A 13931-nucleotide genomic window follows, 5' to 3' on the forward strand; every position below is an offset into this window, starting at 1 on the left:
CTGGTGGATCAGACCAGTGGTCCATTGAGCATTTTGCAAGAGCCAATCAGATGCCAGAAGGAGCACAGAGCCGCCCCTTGTGATTGGCTTCCATTCCAAGGTATACTGCCTCTGAACATGGGGACCGGTTATCTGTCTTGGCTCATTACCGTCTTCAGTCCTATCCTCTGTGAATTAGACCCATCTAAGCTGTTAGCTGCTTCAGTATCACTCTGGTGAGGAATTCAATACATAAATTACATACAATGCAAGGAAGTACGTCTTCTTCGGCCTGCCATTTCTTGCATGATCTGAACATCTTAACATTTTGGGAGTGGGAGGAAAAGTCCTGTATCTGCTTTCTCAGCATCTTTTGGTAATTTTAAAAGCCTGTCAGACCTTCCTTCCTTACATCTTTTCTCTCTCTCTCTCTAAGTTGAAAGATGCCAAACTCTTTAGCCTTTGCTTGCAGGGATAAGTGTGTCTGATCCGGCAAGGCTGTTTGTGAGTTTTGACGTTGATGGGCCTCTATCCTCTTGGCCTACATACGCATATTTGGCCAGAGCCTCAGAAATGTTAACTCTGAATATTTTATACATAGTATAAAGCAGGTCCCCAACCTTTTTGAGCCTGTGGGCACCTTGGGAAGTTCGACACAGTCACAAAATGGCCACCATGGGAGGCAGGGCCAGCCACAAAATGGCTGCCATGGCTGACCTTCAGTCACCCCGTGAAGATCCTTGTGCTGTGGAGGAAGCTGCTGCCAAAACAGCATTTTTAAAAAACTGCAGAGCCAATCAGAAACCTTGCTGGGCTAAAGCCCTACCTGGCTCCACCTACTTTCCAAAGACATTTGATGGGTTCTGGGAAAGGAGTCAGTGGGCACCAGGGTGTCAGCGGGCACCTCACCTAGAGGATTCTGTCCAGTTTTGGGTACCACAACTTAAGAAGGATACCGACAAACTGGAGTGTGTCCAGAGGAGGGCAGTGAAGGTGCTGAGGGGTCTGGAGACGAAGTCCTATGAGGGGAGGTTGAAGGAGCTGGGTGAGTTTAGCCTGGAGAGGAGACAACTGAGAGGTGATACAATCACCATCTTCAAGTACTTGAAGGGCTGAGGATGGTGTGGAATTGTTTTCTGCAGCTCCAGAAGGTAGGGGCAGAACCAGCGGGTTGAAATTAAATCAAAAGAGTTTCCAGCTCAACGTTAGGAAGAACTTCTTGACAGTTAGAGCTGTTCCTCAGTGGAACAGGCTTCTTTGTGAGGTAGTGGGCTGTTGTTCCTTGGTGGTTTTTAAACAGAGACTGGATGGCCATCAGACAGCCATGTTGGTTCAGTGAACTTGGGCAGATCATGAGAAGGAGGGCAGGAAGGGCTGCATCAGTGCTTAGTTTGTGGCCCTTTCTTACATGCCCAGGGAAATGCTGATTGCAACTTTGGGGTCCCGCAGCATTTTTTCTCTAGGCCAGTTTTGCCAGGGATTCTGGAAGGGATTTTTTTGGGGGGGCTGAGCAGGGGTCAGTGGGGTTTGTGTAGGGATGAGGTATTTGTGAATGTCCTGCACTGTGCAGGGGGTTGGACTAGGTGGCCCTGGAGGCCCCTTCAAATTCTATGATCTTTGGCATAAAGAGAGAGCCAAACATTTGACAGAGCAGCCTTATAAACATACAGCTCCCATATTGTTGCCAAGTGCTTGTCTGGGAGAGGCAGGAGAGCAGTGCTTCATCTGTCCTATTGCCATCATTGCCCTTAGGCTGGAAGGCGTGTCCTTTTAAGCTCAGAAAAAGGCTGGTTCGTCATCTCCAGACTTTTAAAATTTGATTTCAGTTCAGTTATACTCCACCTTTCTTGTCAGAGGGCCCCAAAACACCTTATGTGGTTCTCCTTGCCTTCACTTCATCCTCATAACAACCCTGTGAGGTAGGTGAGGCTGAGAGAGTGTGACTGGCCCAAGGTCACCCAGTGAGCTTCCACGGGAGGATTAGAATCTGTCTGTCCTAGATACTAGTCCCAAACTCTGACCACACTGACTGTCAAGATGCTCCATTGCCATAATACCAAGCCCTGTTGTTCTGACTGCTGCACACCTATATAGTTTCAAGGTTGGCAGTTTGAGGCCGAAGACACCAGTCATTGCGAGGCGGTAGGTTTAGCTTGGGTGCCATCAGCTGCTGACTTCTGAAATAAGTCTCTGTGGTTGTAAAGGACATTGAAGCCCAAATTCAGCCTGCTGAATCTTCACAAAATTCTCTCTCTCTCTGGTCCTCCTAGGAGACCCTTCCACTGGCTGCAGCCAATGCCCATCTCAAAGACCTGGATGAAGAGATCTTTGACGACGATGACTTTTACCATCAGGTGAGGCCCTGTTGGAATTGTGCAGTGTGGACATTCATGCAAAGCAAATGTGTTAAGAACCTGACCCTTCGGCTTAATTGAATTGGCTTGGCATTCCGTGCAAATAAATTGTTACGCGAGATTTCCTCTGGCAGAGCGGTGGGAAAAGGAATTCGCAGCAGGGCATATGTGCTGCTTGCTTTTATAGAAACTTTGAAAGGCTGATGAATACTGCTTTTGGTGCTGCTTCTTTGCAAGTTATATGTTGCAAGCAGGCTTATTGGAGGGGAAGGGACAGCCCAAAGTATGAATGTTCTGGAAAAGATGCTGAAATCTTTCTTTCTTTCTTTCTTTCTTTCTTTCTTTCTTTCTTTCTTTCTTTCTTTCTTTCTTTCTTTCTTTCTTTCTTTCTTTCTTTCTTTCTTTCTTTCTTTCTTTCTTTCTTTCTTTCTTTCTTTTTTCTTTTTTTCTCTCTTTCTCTCTCTCTCTTTCTCTCTCTCTCTCTTTCTCTCTCTCTCTCTTTCTTCCTTTCTCTCTCTCTTTCTCTCTCTCTCTTTCTCTCTTTCTCTCTTTCTCTTTCTCTCTCTCTTTCTTTCTCTCTTTATTCTCTTTCTCTCTCTCTCTCTCTCTCTCTCTCTTTCTCTCTTTCTTTCTCTCTCTCTCTCTTTCTCCCTTTCTCCCTCCCTCCCTCCCTCCCTCCCTCCCTCTCTCCCTCTCCCAGTGTAATGGGGCTCTAGTGAATGCACTCACTTCCTGAGTCCATTCGCATGTATGTCTCCAATGACCCCAGCATCATCTGCCAGCCATCCCTTTCTCTATCGTTTCCTGATTTGCAAAGAGTTAAATGTGTGTGTGTGAAAGTTTGGTTAAAGGCACTTTGTGCAACAGAGGGTGCTTGCGAGGGTCCATGTGTAAAGTGGGGTCTCATTGCACACTCCTCCCCTCCGATGTCAGCCTCTCTTAAAGAGGACTGTGTCTGCACCCCCTCTTGCCTTCAGATGGGAAAGAGGGAACACACAAAGCCAGTCTGTGCATGGAGTTCTTCGTCCAGTGACAGACACCATTGCAGAAGCCTCCTCATGCTTCCCTTTGTGGAAAGCTGTAGACCAGGTTACCCACCAACATCTTTCTTGGTACCCACCAACTGTCTTTAGAAAGTGAGTGGGTCTTTTGCCCAGCAACGTTTCTTTTGGGCCATTGGCGATTTGATTGGCTGTACAGATTTCTGAATAGTGTTGCTTTGGTGTCAGCTGCCGCCACCACACTCCAAGGATCTTCACTGTGTGACTGAAGGTCAGGTCCAGCAGCCATTTTGGTGGCTGGCTTTACCTCCTGCAGCAGCCATTTTGAGGCTACACCCACCAGGATGTGTCAGGCTGCCAAAGGTGGCAGAAAGGTTGAGACCCCTGCCTAGTGGTTTGGGGCAATGCCATTAATCACTGTTGCTGGAATGCAGACTGTTTTTCCAAAACAGCTGAGTTATGTCTTCTTAAGCTTGTCCTGACTTAATTTCAGGGCTTTGAGTGTTCTCAGCTATATGCTGGATCACGATTTCTTCCTCCCTTGCTGAACTTGACATTGCAGACAATCTTGCAAGGTTTTATGATGTTTTGCTTTTGCATATGTAAGTGTGTGTGGGGGGGGAGAAATGACTTGCCCAGAAATTCACGGCAGAGTTGACTTTAGAACTTAAAGTAGATTTGGTTAGAACTGATACCAGATAGCAGTTTTTCAGGCTTGTCCCCCCCCCCCCTCAATTGTGTGGACAAAGCACTTTGAAAACAAATGGCAGTGCAGCAGAAAATACACAGACAGAATTTGGCTGCTGTTGGTGAGCAGGGTTGGAAATGTGGCTTGGCGTTCCTGCTGCCTCATGACGGCTCATTCTGGGGCCAGGGAGCAGTTGTCTTTCTGGTGTGTGTTTAGTGTAGTCAAGTGCCTTCTGATTTACAGCGACCATATGAATGAATGTCTTCAAAACGTCCTATTGTTGTCAGCCTTGCTCAGGTCTTGCAAACTGAGGGCGGTGGCTTTCTCGATTGAGTCGGTCCATCTCACGTTGGGTCTTCCTCTTTTCCTGCCACCTTCCACTTTTCCTAGCATCATTGTCTTTTCCAGTGAGTGTGGTCTTCTCATAATGTGACAGGGTTGCCAAGGTCTACCTTGGCTGTGGTGGGGGAGTCCCCCCCCCTTGTGCAGACCATGATGCTGTTACCTGAAAGTGATGTCATCTTGCTGGGCATATCGCACAGGGGACACTGCAGATTTTGGGGTAGAAAACTCTATGGTACCTGTCACACAGCTGGGCCTAGCAGGGCCTTCTTATGGCTTCCACCACTCTGGTAAAGGTCTGTATGGAGGACCCAGAGCACCCAACCACCCTTGTCTTCCTTATTAAGAAATACCTCTTAACTGTGACCAAGGAGACATTAGGACCCAAGGAGTATAACAACAGCAGTTTATTTACAGAGCTTAAATAATAAGTGGGTTAAAACAGTGAAATATATATACAGTAAAGGTTGGTGCAAATAAACAAATAGCCCTGACGCGTTCATCTATACAGTCCGTACTCTAATAAACAATGCTTACCCCCTTGGGTAAGGGATCTTTCCCCTGCTGCAAGCTCTCTAGGCTACAGCCTGCCTCCAGTTCAGCCTTCCAAGAAAAGAACACACCCTGCCTGGGCTTGGCCCTTTTATGTTCTCCCAGGCTCCACCCCGCTCTGAGCCAGTTTGCCTCCAAAACGTTGCCACCCAATCAGAGGGACAGAAGGGATCTTGGGAAATGTAGGCTCTTTTGTAACTCCTAGGCAGGCTTCTCTGGGCCTGCAGGCCTCGCTAGGCCCAGGATCATGACTGTACCACAGGCATGTCACACGGGAATGCTCTGGCATTCAGGGTAGAAAACCCTATGGCAGGGGTGGCCAGTGGTATCTCTCCAGATGTTTTTTGCCTACAACTTCTATCAGCCCCAGCCATTGGCCATGCTGGCTGGGGCTGATGGGAGTTGTAGGCAAAAAACAACTGGAGAGCTACCGTTGGCCACCCCTGCTCTATGGTATGATAGAGTTTTTACCCTGAATGCTAGAGCATTTGTACGTGATGGGCTTGGCACAATGATGTCACTTTTGGGTGATGCCATCACACTGGGAATGCTGTGTGACAACAGAGCTCTTTAGGGGGGTGGGGATCCCTCCCCCAGTGGCCTGCTGCATGCTGGAGGGAAATCTGCAGTAGCTCGGCAGCCCTATAATGTGACCAAAACATGATAGCCTCAGTTTAGTCACTTGTGCTTCTGGGGAGAGTTAAGGCTCTAGAACCCACTGATTTGTCTTTCTGGTGATTCACGGGATCTGCAGAAGTCCCCTCCAATGCCACATTTCAGATGTTGCTTTAGAGCATTGGCCAAAGGAAAGGTTGCTGTGAGACAACACTGGACAGTGGCAAAAATGTAGTAATCACCTTGTGCTTAAGTGTCAGTTGAACATGGAACAAAGAGGGATTCAGTTGACCCAAGAGGGGGAAAGTGGGGATAAAATTGTGGGTGGGGGAAGTGGGTGGCTGAGTTCTGAACCCCAAGGGATCAAACGCTCGGAAATAATATTTTTGTCCTGCTCTCGGTGCTCCCATGCGTCATGTCTTCCTCCTCCCCCCTCTCAAGTTAATTGGGGTGCCCGGGTTAATCTAAATTAAAGCTTAAACTAATAGAGGTCTTGGAAGGAAGAGGAGCCACCTGAGTTTAAACAAATGGAGCTGCCAGGCGTTGCCGTGGTGGTTCCCCGAGGGCAGGGGGAGAAGCAGTGGCAACTCTGAAACGGTCTTGATAAACCTGCTGACTCACGGGGGGCCGCCTCCCCTCTTTTAAACCTTTTATTTGTTTATTTTTGTCAATGAATTGGGTATCTCTTGCCGCTGCTGCCATTTAAGCTTGCATTTGCTTATGGTGGAAAGCGTAGACGTGTGGGGGTCTGCCCCTCCAGGTGCTAACATCTGGTAGCACAGCAGGAGATGGGCTTGTGTCCCGGAACCCCCATTGTCTCTAAATATGGTGCTTGGAAGTGTAGCGGCTTCAGACTCTCCCTTGGCTTTGGCAGCGGATGGCGACAGCTTTTCCTTCTGTCCTTCGTACCTCAGATAGAGGCGCCTTTGCCGCCAGGCAGACGTACTTTCATTTTCTTTCCTCTTCTATCCTGCTTCCCTCCCTCGGCTACACTCTCCATATTTCCCTTCCCATGCTCCCCCCACCGGGGGAAAAAAGCCTTCTCTTTTCCTCCCGTCCCCAATATGCTGCTTGGGAGAGATGATTTGTCAAGATTACCACTTCATTGTGTCCAAGTAATTGAGGAGATGCCGGCCCCCTTGACAGACACCACTGAGGACCCATTCCACTGACCTGGTTAATTTTCTTCCGCTGAGTAGGATTTGGCAGAGAGATTGGAGCTGAAGTCTTGTTCAGGGATGAGGCGGTGCTGAAGGGGGGAAGGCAGCTGTATGTTTTCTGTCACCTTCAAATTAAATTGGCTTCATAAAGGGCTTCTCTTGATTCAGCCGCCTCGTCATCCAGGGCTTTGGAGCTGCGCTTTGGGGCCAGGAGCTCAGCCGGGTAGAGTTGACCAGAGACCATCCCCCGAATGCCTTGCCGCTCTGTCTCTTCTGGATTTTTACTTGGCTCATAACTGAATGATGTCCGTGCACGTCTGTTAGGTGTGTGTGTGTGCTGGCATTGGGCCAATTTGGGCCATTAGGCATTGGGCCAGTTTGGTGTAGTGGTTAAATGTGCGGTCTCTTATCTGGGAGAACTGGGTTTGATTCCCCACTCCTCCACTTGCACCTGCTGGAATGGCCTTGGGTCAGCCATAGCTCTGGCAGGAGTTGTCCTTGAAAGGGCAGCTTTTGTGAGAGCCCTCTCCAGCCCCACCCACCTCACAGGGTGTCTGTTGTGGGGGAGGAAGGGAAAAAAGATTGTGAGCGGCTCTGAGTCTCTTCGGAGTGGAGGGCGGGATATAAATCCAATATCATCATCATCTTCTTCTTCTTCTTCTTAAAAGTGCCTCCAGACGCAAGTGTCTGCCTCTTGAAAGGTTACGGGTAGCTGCATTCGGCCCACACAAAACACCAAAACACAAGCCAGGCAGTATCTTTTGCCAGGACCTACCAGAATTGACACACAACAGCATGCAAGCTTTAGAGTTCTACCAGAACTCTTTGTCAGTCTGGATGTATACAAACAATCGAGGCGGAGCTTTATATCATTATGGTCTCTGTAAGGAGAGGGCCCTGACCCAGATGGCCCAGGCTAGCCTGATCTGGCCAGTTCTCGGAAGCTAAGCAGGGGCAATCTCCTGGCATGAGGACCTCTCGTAGAATCATAGAGTTGGAAGGGATCTCCGGGGTCATCTAGTCCAACCCTCTGCACAATGCAGGAAACCTACAAATACCTACCCCAAATTCACAGGATCTTCATTGCTCTCAGATGGCCATCTAGCCTCTGTTGAAAAACCTCCATGGAAGGAGAGCCCACCACCTTCTGAGGAAGCCTGTTCCACTGAGGAACTGCTCTAACGGTCTGGAAGTTTTTTCTAATGTTGAGCCGGAAGCTCTTTTGATTTAATTTCAACCCATTGGTTCTGACCCTACCTTCTGGGGCCACAGAAAACAATTCTACACCATCCTCAGTATGACAGCCCTTCAAGTACTTGAAGATGGTGATCATATCACCTCTCAGCTGCCTCCTCTCCAGGCTAAACATGCCCAGCTCCTTCAACCTTTCTTAATAGGACTTGGTCTCTAGACCCCTCACCATCTTTGTTGCCCTCCTCTGGACCTGTTCCAGCTTGTCTATATCCTTCTTAAAATGTAGTGCCCAAAACTGAACACAATACTCCAGGTGAGGTCTTACCAGAGCAGAGTAAAGCGATACCATCACATCACGGGATCTGGATACTATACTTCTGTTGATACAGCCCGAAAGTGCATTTGCCTTTTTAGCCACTGCATCACACTGTTGACTCATGTTCAGTGTATGGTCCACTACGACCCCTAGATCCATTTCACACATACTCTCACCTGCCATTGCCTCCCTGGCCACAGTATAACTAGGGAGAATCACAGGGAGATAGCAAAACCAAAAGATACCGTGACCAAATAACGAATACAAATAAACTCTACTCTTATAAATAACTTGTATAAATATTTCTACATCACATCATTGGCATTAGTAATACATGACTCAAAACAGCCACTGAGCACAAGATAAACTTCTCACAGCAAACACTTTATTGTATAAGTGCTGAGTGCAATAAGGTGCTTGTATAATAATAATGTTAGAAAGTTCATTCCCAGACGACTCCACAAGTCCACCTTCGATGGAGCCTGAAGCTGGCTGACACTTGCTGTGCCGTTTCAATTCCTTTGTCAAAGAGGAGAATGTGAAGTTCTTCCAAAATTGATGCAATAGTAAATTTTTCAGAGACACCTACAGGCACACTCAGTTCCTTTCGAGGGCGTATTAACGGAAATGAACTTTCTAAAATTATTATTATACCTTCTTGCACTCAGCACTTTATTGTATAAGTGTTTGCTTGGAGAAGTTTGTCTTGGGCTCAGTGGGTATTTTGAGTCATGTATTACTAATGTCAATGATGTGATGTAGAAATATTTATACAACAAGTTATTTATAAGAGTAGAGTTTATTCGTATTCATTATTTGGTCACGGTATCTGGTCACAGTATTTTGGTTTTGTTGCCTCCTGGGCCAGCAGAAGAAACAGCAAGGGATAGAAATGATGTCAGGATATGAGCCACCATCATGTCTGGGAAAAACAATGGACTTGGCCTCAGCAAATGCTCTAAAAACTCCATAGAGACACTACCCTGAATGGCCCCAGCTGGCCTGATCTTGCCAGATCTTGGGAACTGGAGGCCTGGCCCAGGTTAGTATTTGAATGGGAGATCATCAAAGACGTCTAGAGTCGCCACACAGAGGCAGGCAATAGCAGACCACCTCATTTCAGGTGCAATCTGAAGGCACTTTCCACCACCATAAGGAGAGGGGCTAGTAGTGTTTTTCACCCATTGCTAAAGCTGGATCTTGAGAGAGATAGAGTGAAGTTGACCATTGGCGGGCTCTGGACAGGACAAAACCAGAGCGTTCACAATGGCACAGTTAACTTAGCAGAATTTGCAGCTACAAGGTGTTGTGATGCCTGCTAGCCTAGATCCTTTCTGAAGCTGGTGAAAGGTGTAGAAAGCTGCTGCGTCAGGCAGCGTTGTCTGTGCTGGTTGACAGCAGCTTTGCGGAGCAGACATTCCGGGCACCATGGAACCCACCAATTCTTTCCTGCTGCCTGCCAAGTGTTTTTAGAAAGTAGGTGGGGCCAGTGGGGCTTTTGCCCAGCAAGGCTTCTGATTGGCTGTGGGAGATTTGATTGGCTGTGCAGATTTTTAAGAGCATCGCTTTGGCAGCTGCCACCACAGCACAAAGATTTTCTCTGTGTGACCAAAGATAAACTGTGGTAGCCGTTTTGTGGCTGGCTCCGCCTCCTTTGGAAGCTGTTTTGTGGCAGCCATTTTGTGACTTTGCGTACCACACCGTGTCAGAATTCCAAAGGTACCTGCAGGCTCAAGAAAGGTTGGGAATCCCTGCTGTAGAGCAGCAGGCAGAAAACAATACTCTTCCAAGACATGGATTGAGCCTGGGACATCTTCCAGGTTGAACATGTGGCCTCTTCCTATCCAAAAGACCTATTTGCATGTGTGAAAGCTGCCTTGTTTTGGTTCTGACTATTAGTCTGTCTAATTCATTGCTGTCTGCTCCGATTGGCAGAGGCACTTCAGAGTCCTAGCTAAGAGGGATCTTTCCTGGCACCCATGATCCTTCAAATGGTTGGGCCTAGAACCCTTTATATTCAAAACAGATGTGCTATCCCTAGGGCTTTTTCTGTAGAAAAAACCCAGCAGGAACTTATTAGTATGCTAGGCCACACCTCTGGCATCATCTTCATTTGCATACTAGGCCATACCTCTGACATCATTGTAATTTGCATACTAGGCCATCTGACATCACCAAAAGTGCTATAATGTCTTTTTTGAGCTGCGGTAACCAGATATTCTAGCAGAGAGAGAGAGAGAGAGAGAGAGAGAGAGGCAGTGGGGGGAGTGGGAAGGCTGACAGAAAGAAAGAAAGTTGGGGACTGGAAAATAAAGCAAATAGAGAAAAAGAAAGACTGACAGAAGGAAAAAATGAATGAAAGGAGGGGGGAGAGTTGGGAAAGGAAGGAAGGAAGGAAGGAAAAGGGAGGAGAGGAGGGAAAGGAGGGGGAAAAGGAATGAATAAAGAGAAAAGAAAGGAAAGTAAAAGAACGAAAGAAACAGAAAGGGGATGGGAGCAACTCACCTTAAAAACTGCTGACTCTGCGCCACACAGTTGGTTTTATAGACCTCTGCCGGCTGGTGCAATGCCCGGAAGGCCCCACACAAGTGCTGTTGGGCCCCCTTAGCTCTGCAGGCTGGTGCAATGACTGGAAGCCCCCACACAAATGTGGTTCGGCCCCCTGAGCTCTGCAGGCTGGCGCGATGGCCGGAAGTCCCCACGCAAGCTCGGTTGGGCCCCCTGAGCTTCGCAGGCTGGCACGATGGCAGGAAACCCCCGCGCAAGCGTGGTTGGGCCCCCTGAGCTCCGCTGACTGGTGCAACGATGGGAAGCCCCCGCACAAGTGCGGTTGGACTCCCTGAGCCCCACAGCGAGTGGGATGTTGGGAGGCCTCTGCATGAGCACAGCTCAGCCCCATGAGCCCAATGGCCAGCTGGGAAGCTGCCTGGGGTGAACCGGAACACTGACGTAGGCAGCCAGAACGCTGCCCCTGCCAGCCGGAACAGCGTTCCAGTGCATTCTGACTAAAAAAACCCCCTGGCTATCACTGAGCCCTAAACCCCCCCCCCCCCGCCCCAGTCAACATTAAAGATATTTGTGATGACAGATATGTCTATCCAGGGCTTTTCTTTTGTAGCAGAAACTCCTTTGCATATTAGACCACACACCCCTGATGTAGCCAATCCTCCTGGAGCTTACAGTAAGCCTTGTAATAAGATCCCTGGAAGTTCTTGAAGGATTGGCTACATCAAAGGGGTATGGCTTAATATGCAAAAGAGTTCCTGCTACAAAAAAAAAAGCCCTGAGTCTATCGATGGTTTTTTGACCAGACTCTGAGCCCCTGGAGATTCTCAGGTCTTATGGCTGTGGACGCAGGATGTGACAACACTGGCAGAAGGGCCTGGTTTGGTTATTTCCTGAATGGGAGACCTCTTGAGAATTCTGTGGAAATGCAAGTTCTAGGAAACACAGGTTTTAGGATGGAAGAAGGAGGAAAGTGATTTTAATGACTAAAACCAACATGCAGATCTTCTCAAGACTGTCCACATCAGTTGTGTTTTTCTCTGGCTGGAAGCTTCCCGGTGTCCACTGCATAAACAGGCACTACACGAAATTGTGTTATTGACATGACCCAACAGGGGACTTGGAGGTTTTTTTCTTTCTTTGGCCCCTGAAGGTTTTGTTTCAGTCTTGATTGTAAGTAGATGGAGAGGAGTACATGTGAATGGTAAAGATGTGAATTGTAAAGGAGTACATGTGAACTATACTCCCTCTAAACCAGAGGGGGCCGACCCGGGGGCCAAATCAAGCCCCAGGAGTAGGGTTGCCAAGTCCTCTTCATCCCCCAGCGGGGGACAGTCATGTACGCGCCGTGCGACGAAATGATGTCACCTTGAAGTGACGTCATCAAAATGGCAGTGCCCGTGCAGGGCTGCTCTAGGTGTTTCTGGAAGAACTCTATGGTTTTTCCCGGATTCTCTAGCCATTGGGGAGGTTAAAACTCTATGGCACTTATTGTACCATAAAGTTTTACCTCCCCAATGGCTAGAGCATCCAGGAAAACCATAGAGTTCTTCTGGAAACGCCTAGAGCAGCCCCACACGGCCGCTGCCATTTTGATGACATCACTTCTGGGTGATGTCATTGTGCCAGCAACGCAGGGGGAACCCCGCTGGCCCAGTGTGGGCCAGCGGGGTTGAGAACCACCTGGGTGGGAGATTCCCCGCCCAGATTGGGGGGTTGGCAGCCCTACCCTGGAGGGCTCCCATCAGGCCCCCGAGCAACTGGCTCTTGTCTGCTTCCTTCTTCCTCTCTCTTGCTTCCTTCTGCATCGCTGCTTGCTTTGGAAGGCTTGCTCAATGGCACAGGAACTACAGAGCAAAACCTCAATTTTCTCAATTGATTTAGGCTCCTCCCCCTCCTTGTCCCCTGGGGAGGGAGGGAAAGAGCCAGAGCTTCCTTTGCCCATTTTCCCAGATCCCTGGGAGAAATACAAAGAAAGCAACTTTTAAGACCAGTGAGTGCTAATGCATATTTAATTTTAATTTTTTTAAAAAAATAATCTTTAATTGTGTTTGTAAAGTTTATATCTCTGCTATCTAATCTTGAATACGTATGCACATGGCCCGTCCCAGCCCAACAGGGCCTGGCCCAACAAAGTCTCATTATGTCAGATTCAGCCCTCATAACAAATGAGTTCGACACCCCTACTCTAAGCTGTGGAGTCTTGTGAGCAAAATTTCTACTTTGTGAGTTCCTGGCATGAAAGTTGTGAGCGAGTGATTTGGCTGCTGCATAAATTAGTTTGCTGTGGGGCCATCCGTCCTGAACGGTGTAAAAAAATATGTAAGCTGGAAGCTAAAATCCTGTGAGCTAGCTCACATTAGCTCAGCTTAATAATAATAAGTTTTTTATTTATACCCCGCCCTCCCCACCGAAGCAGGCTCAGGGCAGCTTACAAGGCATGATATAAAATATCATGGTATAACAATAAAACAAAATAATACAGTCAATAAACAATATAAATTATACAATATATAAGTTAACATAAAATAATTAATCTAAAAACAGTATAAAGGTTCTACAGTCGTGGTATATACAAGATGGCTTGATGATGATTCCAGGTTTATCTTAAAAGGCTAGTTGGAAGAGGGCGGTTTTGCAAGCCCTATGGAACTGATTAAAATCCCGTAGGGCCCGCACCTCTTCCGGTAGCTGATTCCACCATTGGGGCGCCTTTATAGAGAAGGCCTGCTCCCTGGTTGTTTTTAATTTGGCCTCCTTGGGCCCCAGGATTTCCAGAAGATTTTGTGAGCTGGAACGCAGTTCTCTCTGGGGAACATATGGGGAGAGGCGGGGTCCCTAAGGGCAGACAGGTCCTCGGCCACATAGGGCTTTAAAGGTGATAACCAGCACCTTGTAACGAACTCAGTAGACAAATGGCAGCCAGTGCAGTTCCCGCAGCCTAAGCCGCACATGTTCCCACTGAGGGAGTCCCGCTAGTAGTCTGGCCGCTGCATTCTGCACTAGCTGCAGTTTCCGAGTTCGGTACAGGGGCAGTCCCATGTAGAGGGCATTACAGTAGTCTAGCCTTGAGTTGACCGTTGCGTGGATCACTGTTGCCAGGTCATGGCATTCCAGGAAGGGGGCCAACTGCCTCGCCTGCCTAAGATGGAAGAAGGCGGATTAGGCAGTGGCTGCTATCTGGGTCCTCCATTGTCAAGGAAGACTCCAGCAGCACTCCCAAGC

The 13931-nt window shown here is 48.1% G+C and overlaps 1 protein-coding gene across 1 annotated transcript in view; it reads left to right on the forward strand.

Moving 5' to 3' along the window:
- Nucleotides 1-13931, forward strand: part of AATF (apoptosis antagonizing transcription factor) — a 144426-nt gene that overhangs the window by 64459 nt on the left and 66036 nt on the right. The window contains exon 8 of the mRNA XM_060259377.1: nt 2250-2333. Within this exon, the coding sequence (XP_060115360.1) occupies nt 2250-2333 (84 nt within the window). The remainder of the gene's footprint in view (nt 1-2249; nt 2334-13931) is intronic.

The sequence above is a fragment of the Heteronotia binoei genome, chromosome 18 (assembly GCF_032191835.1).
Source record: "Heteronotia binoei isolate CCM8104 ecotype False Entrance Well chromosome 18, APGP_CSIRO_Hbin_v1, whole genome shotgun sequence".
Taxonomy (NCBI): Eukaryota; Metazoa; Chordata; class Lepidosauria; order Squamata; family Gekkonidae; genus Heteronotia; species Heteronotia binoei.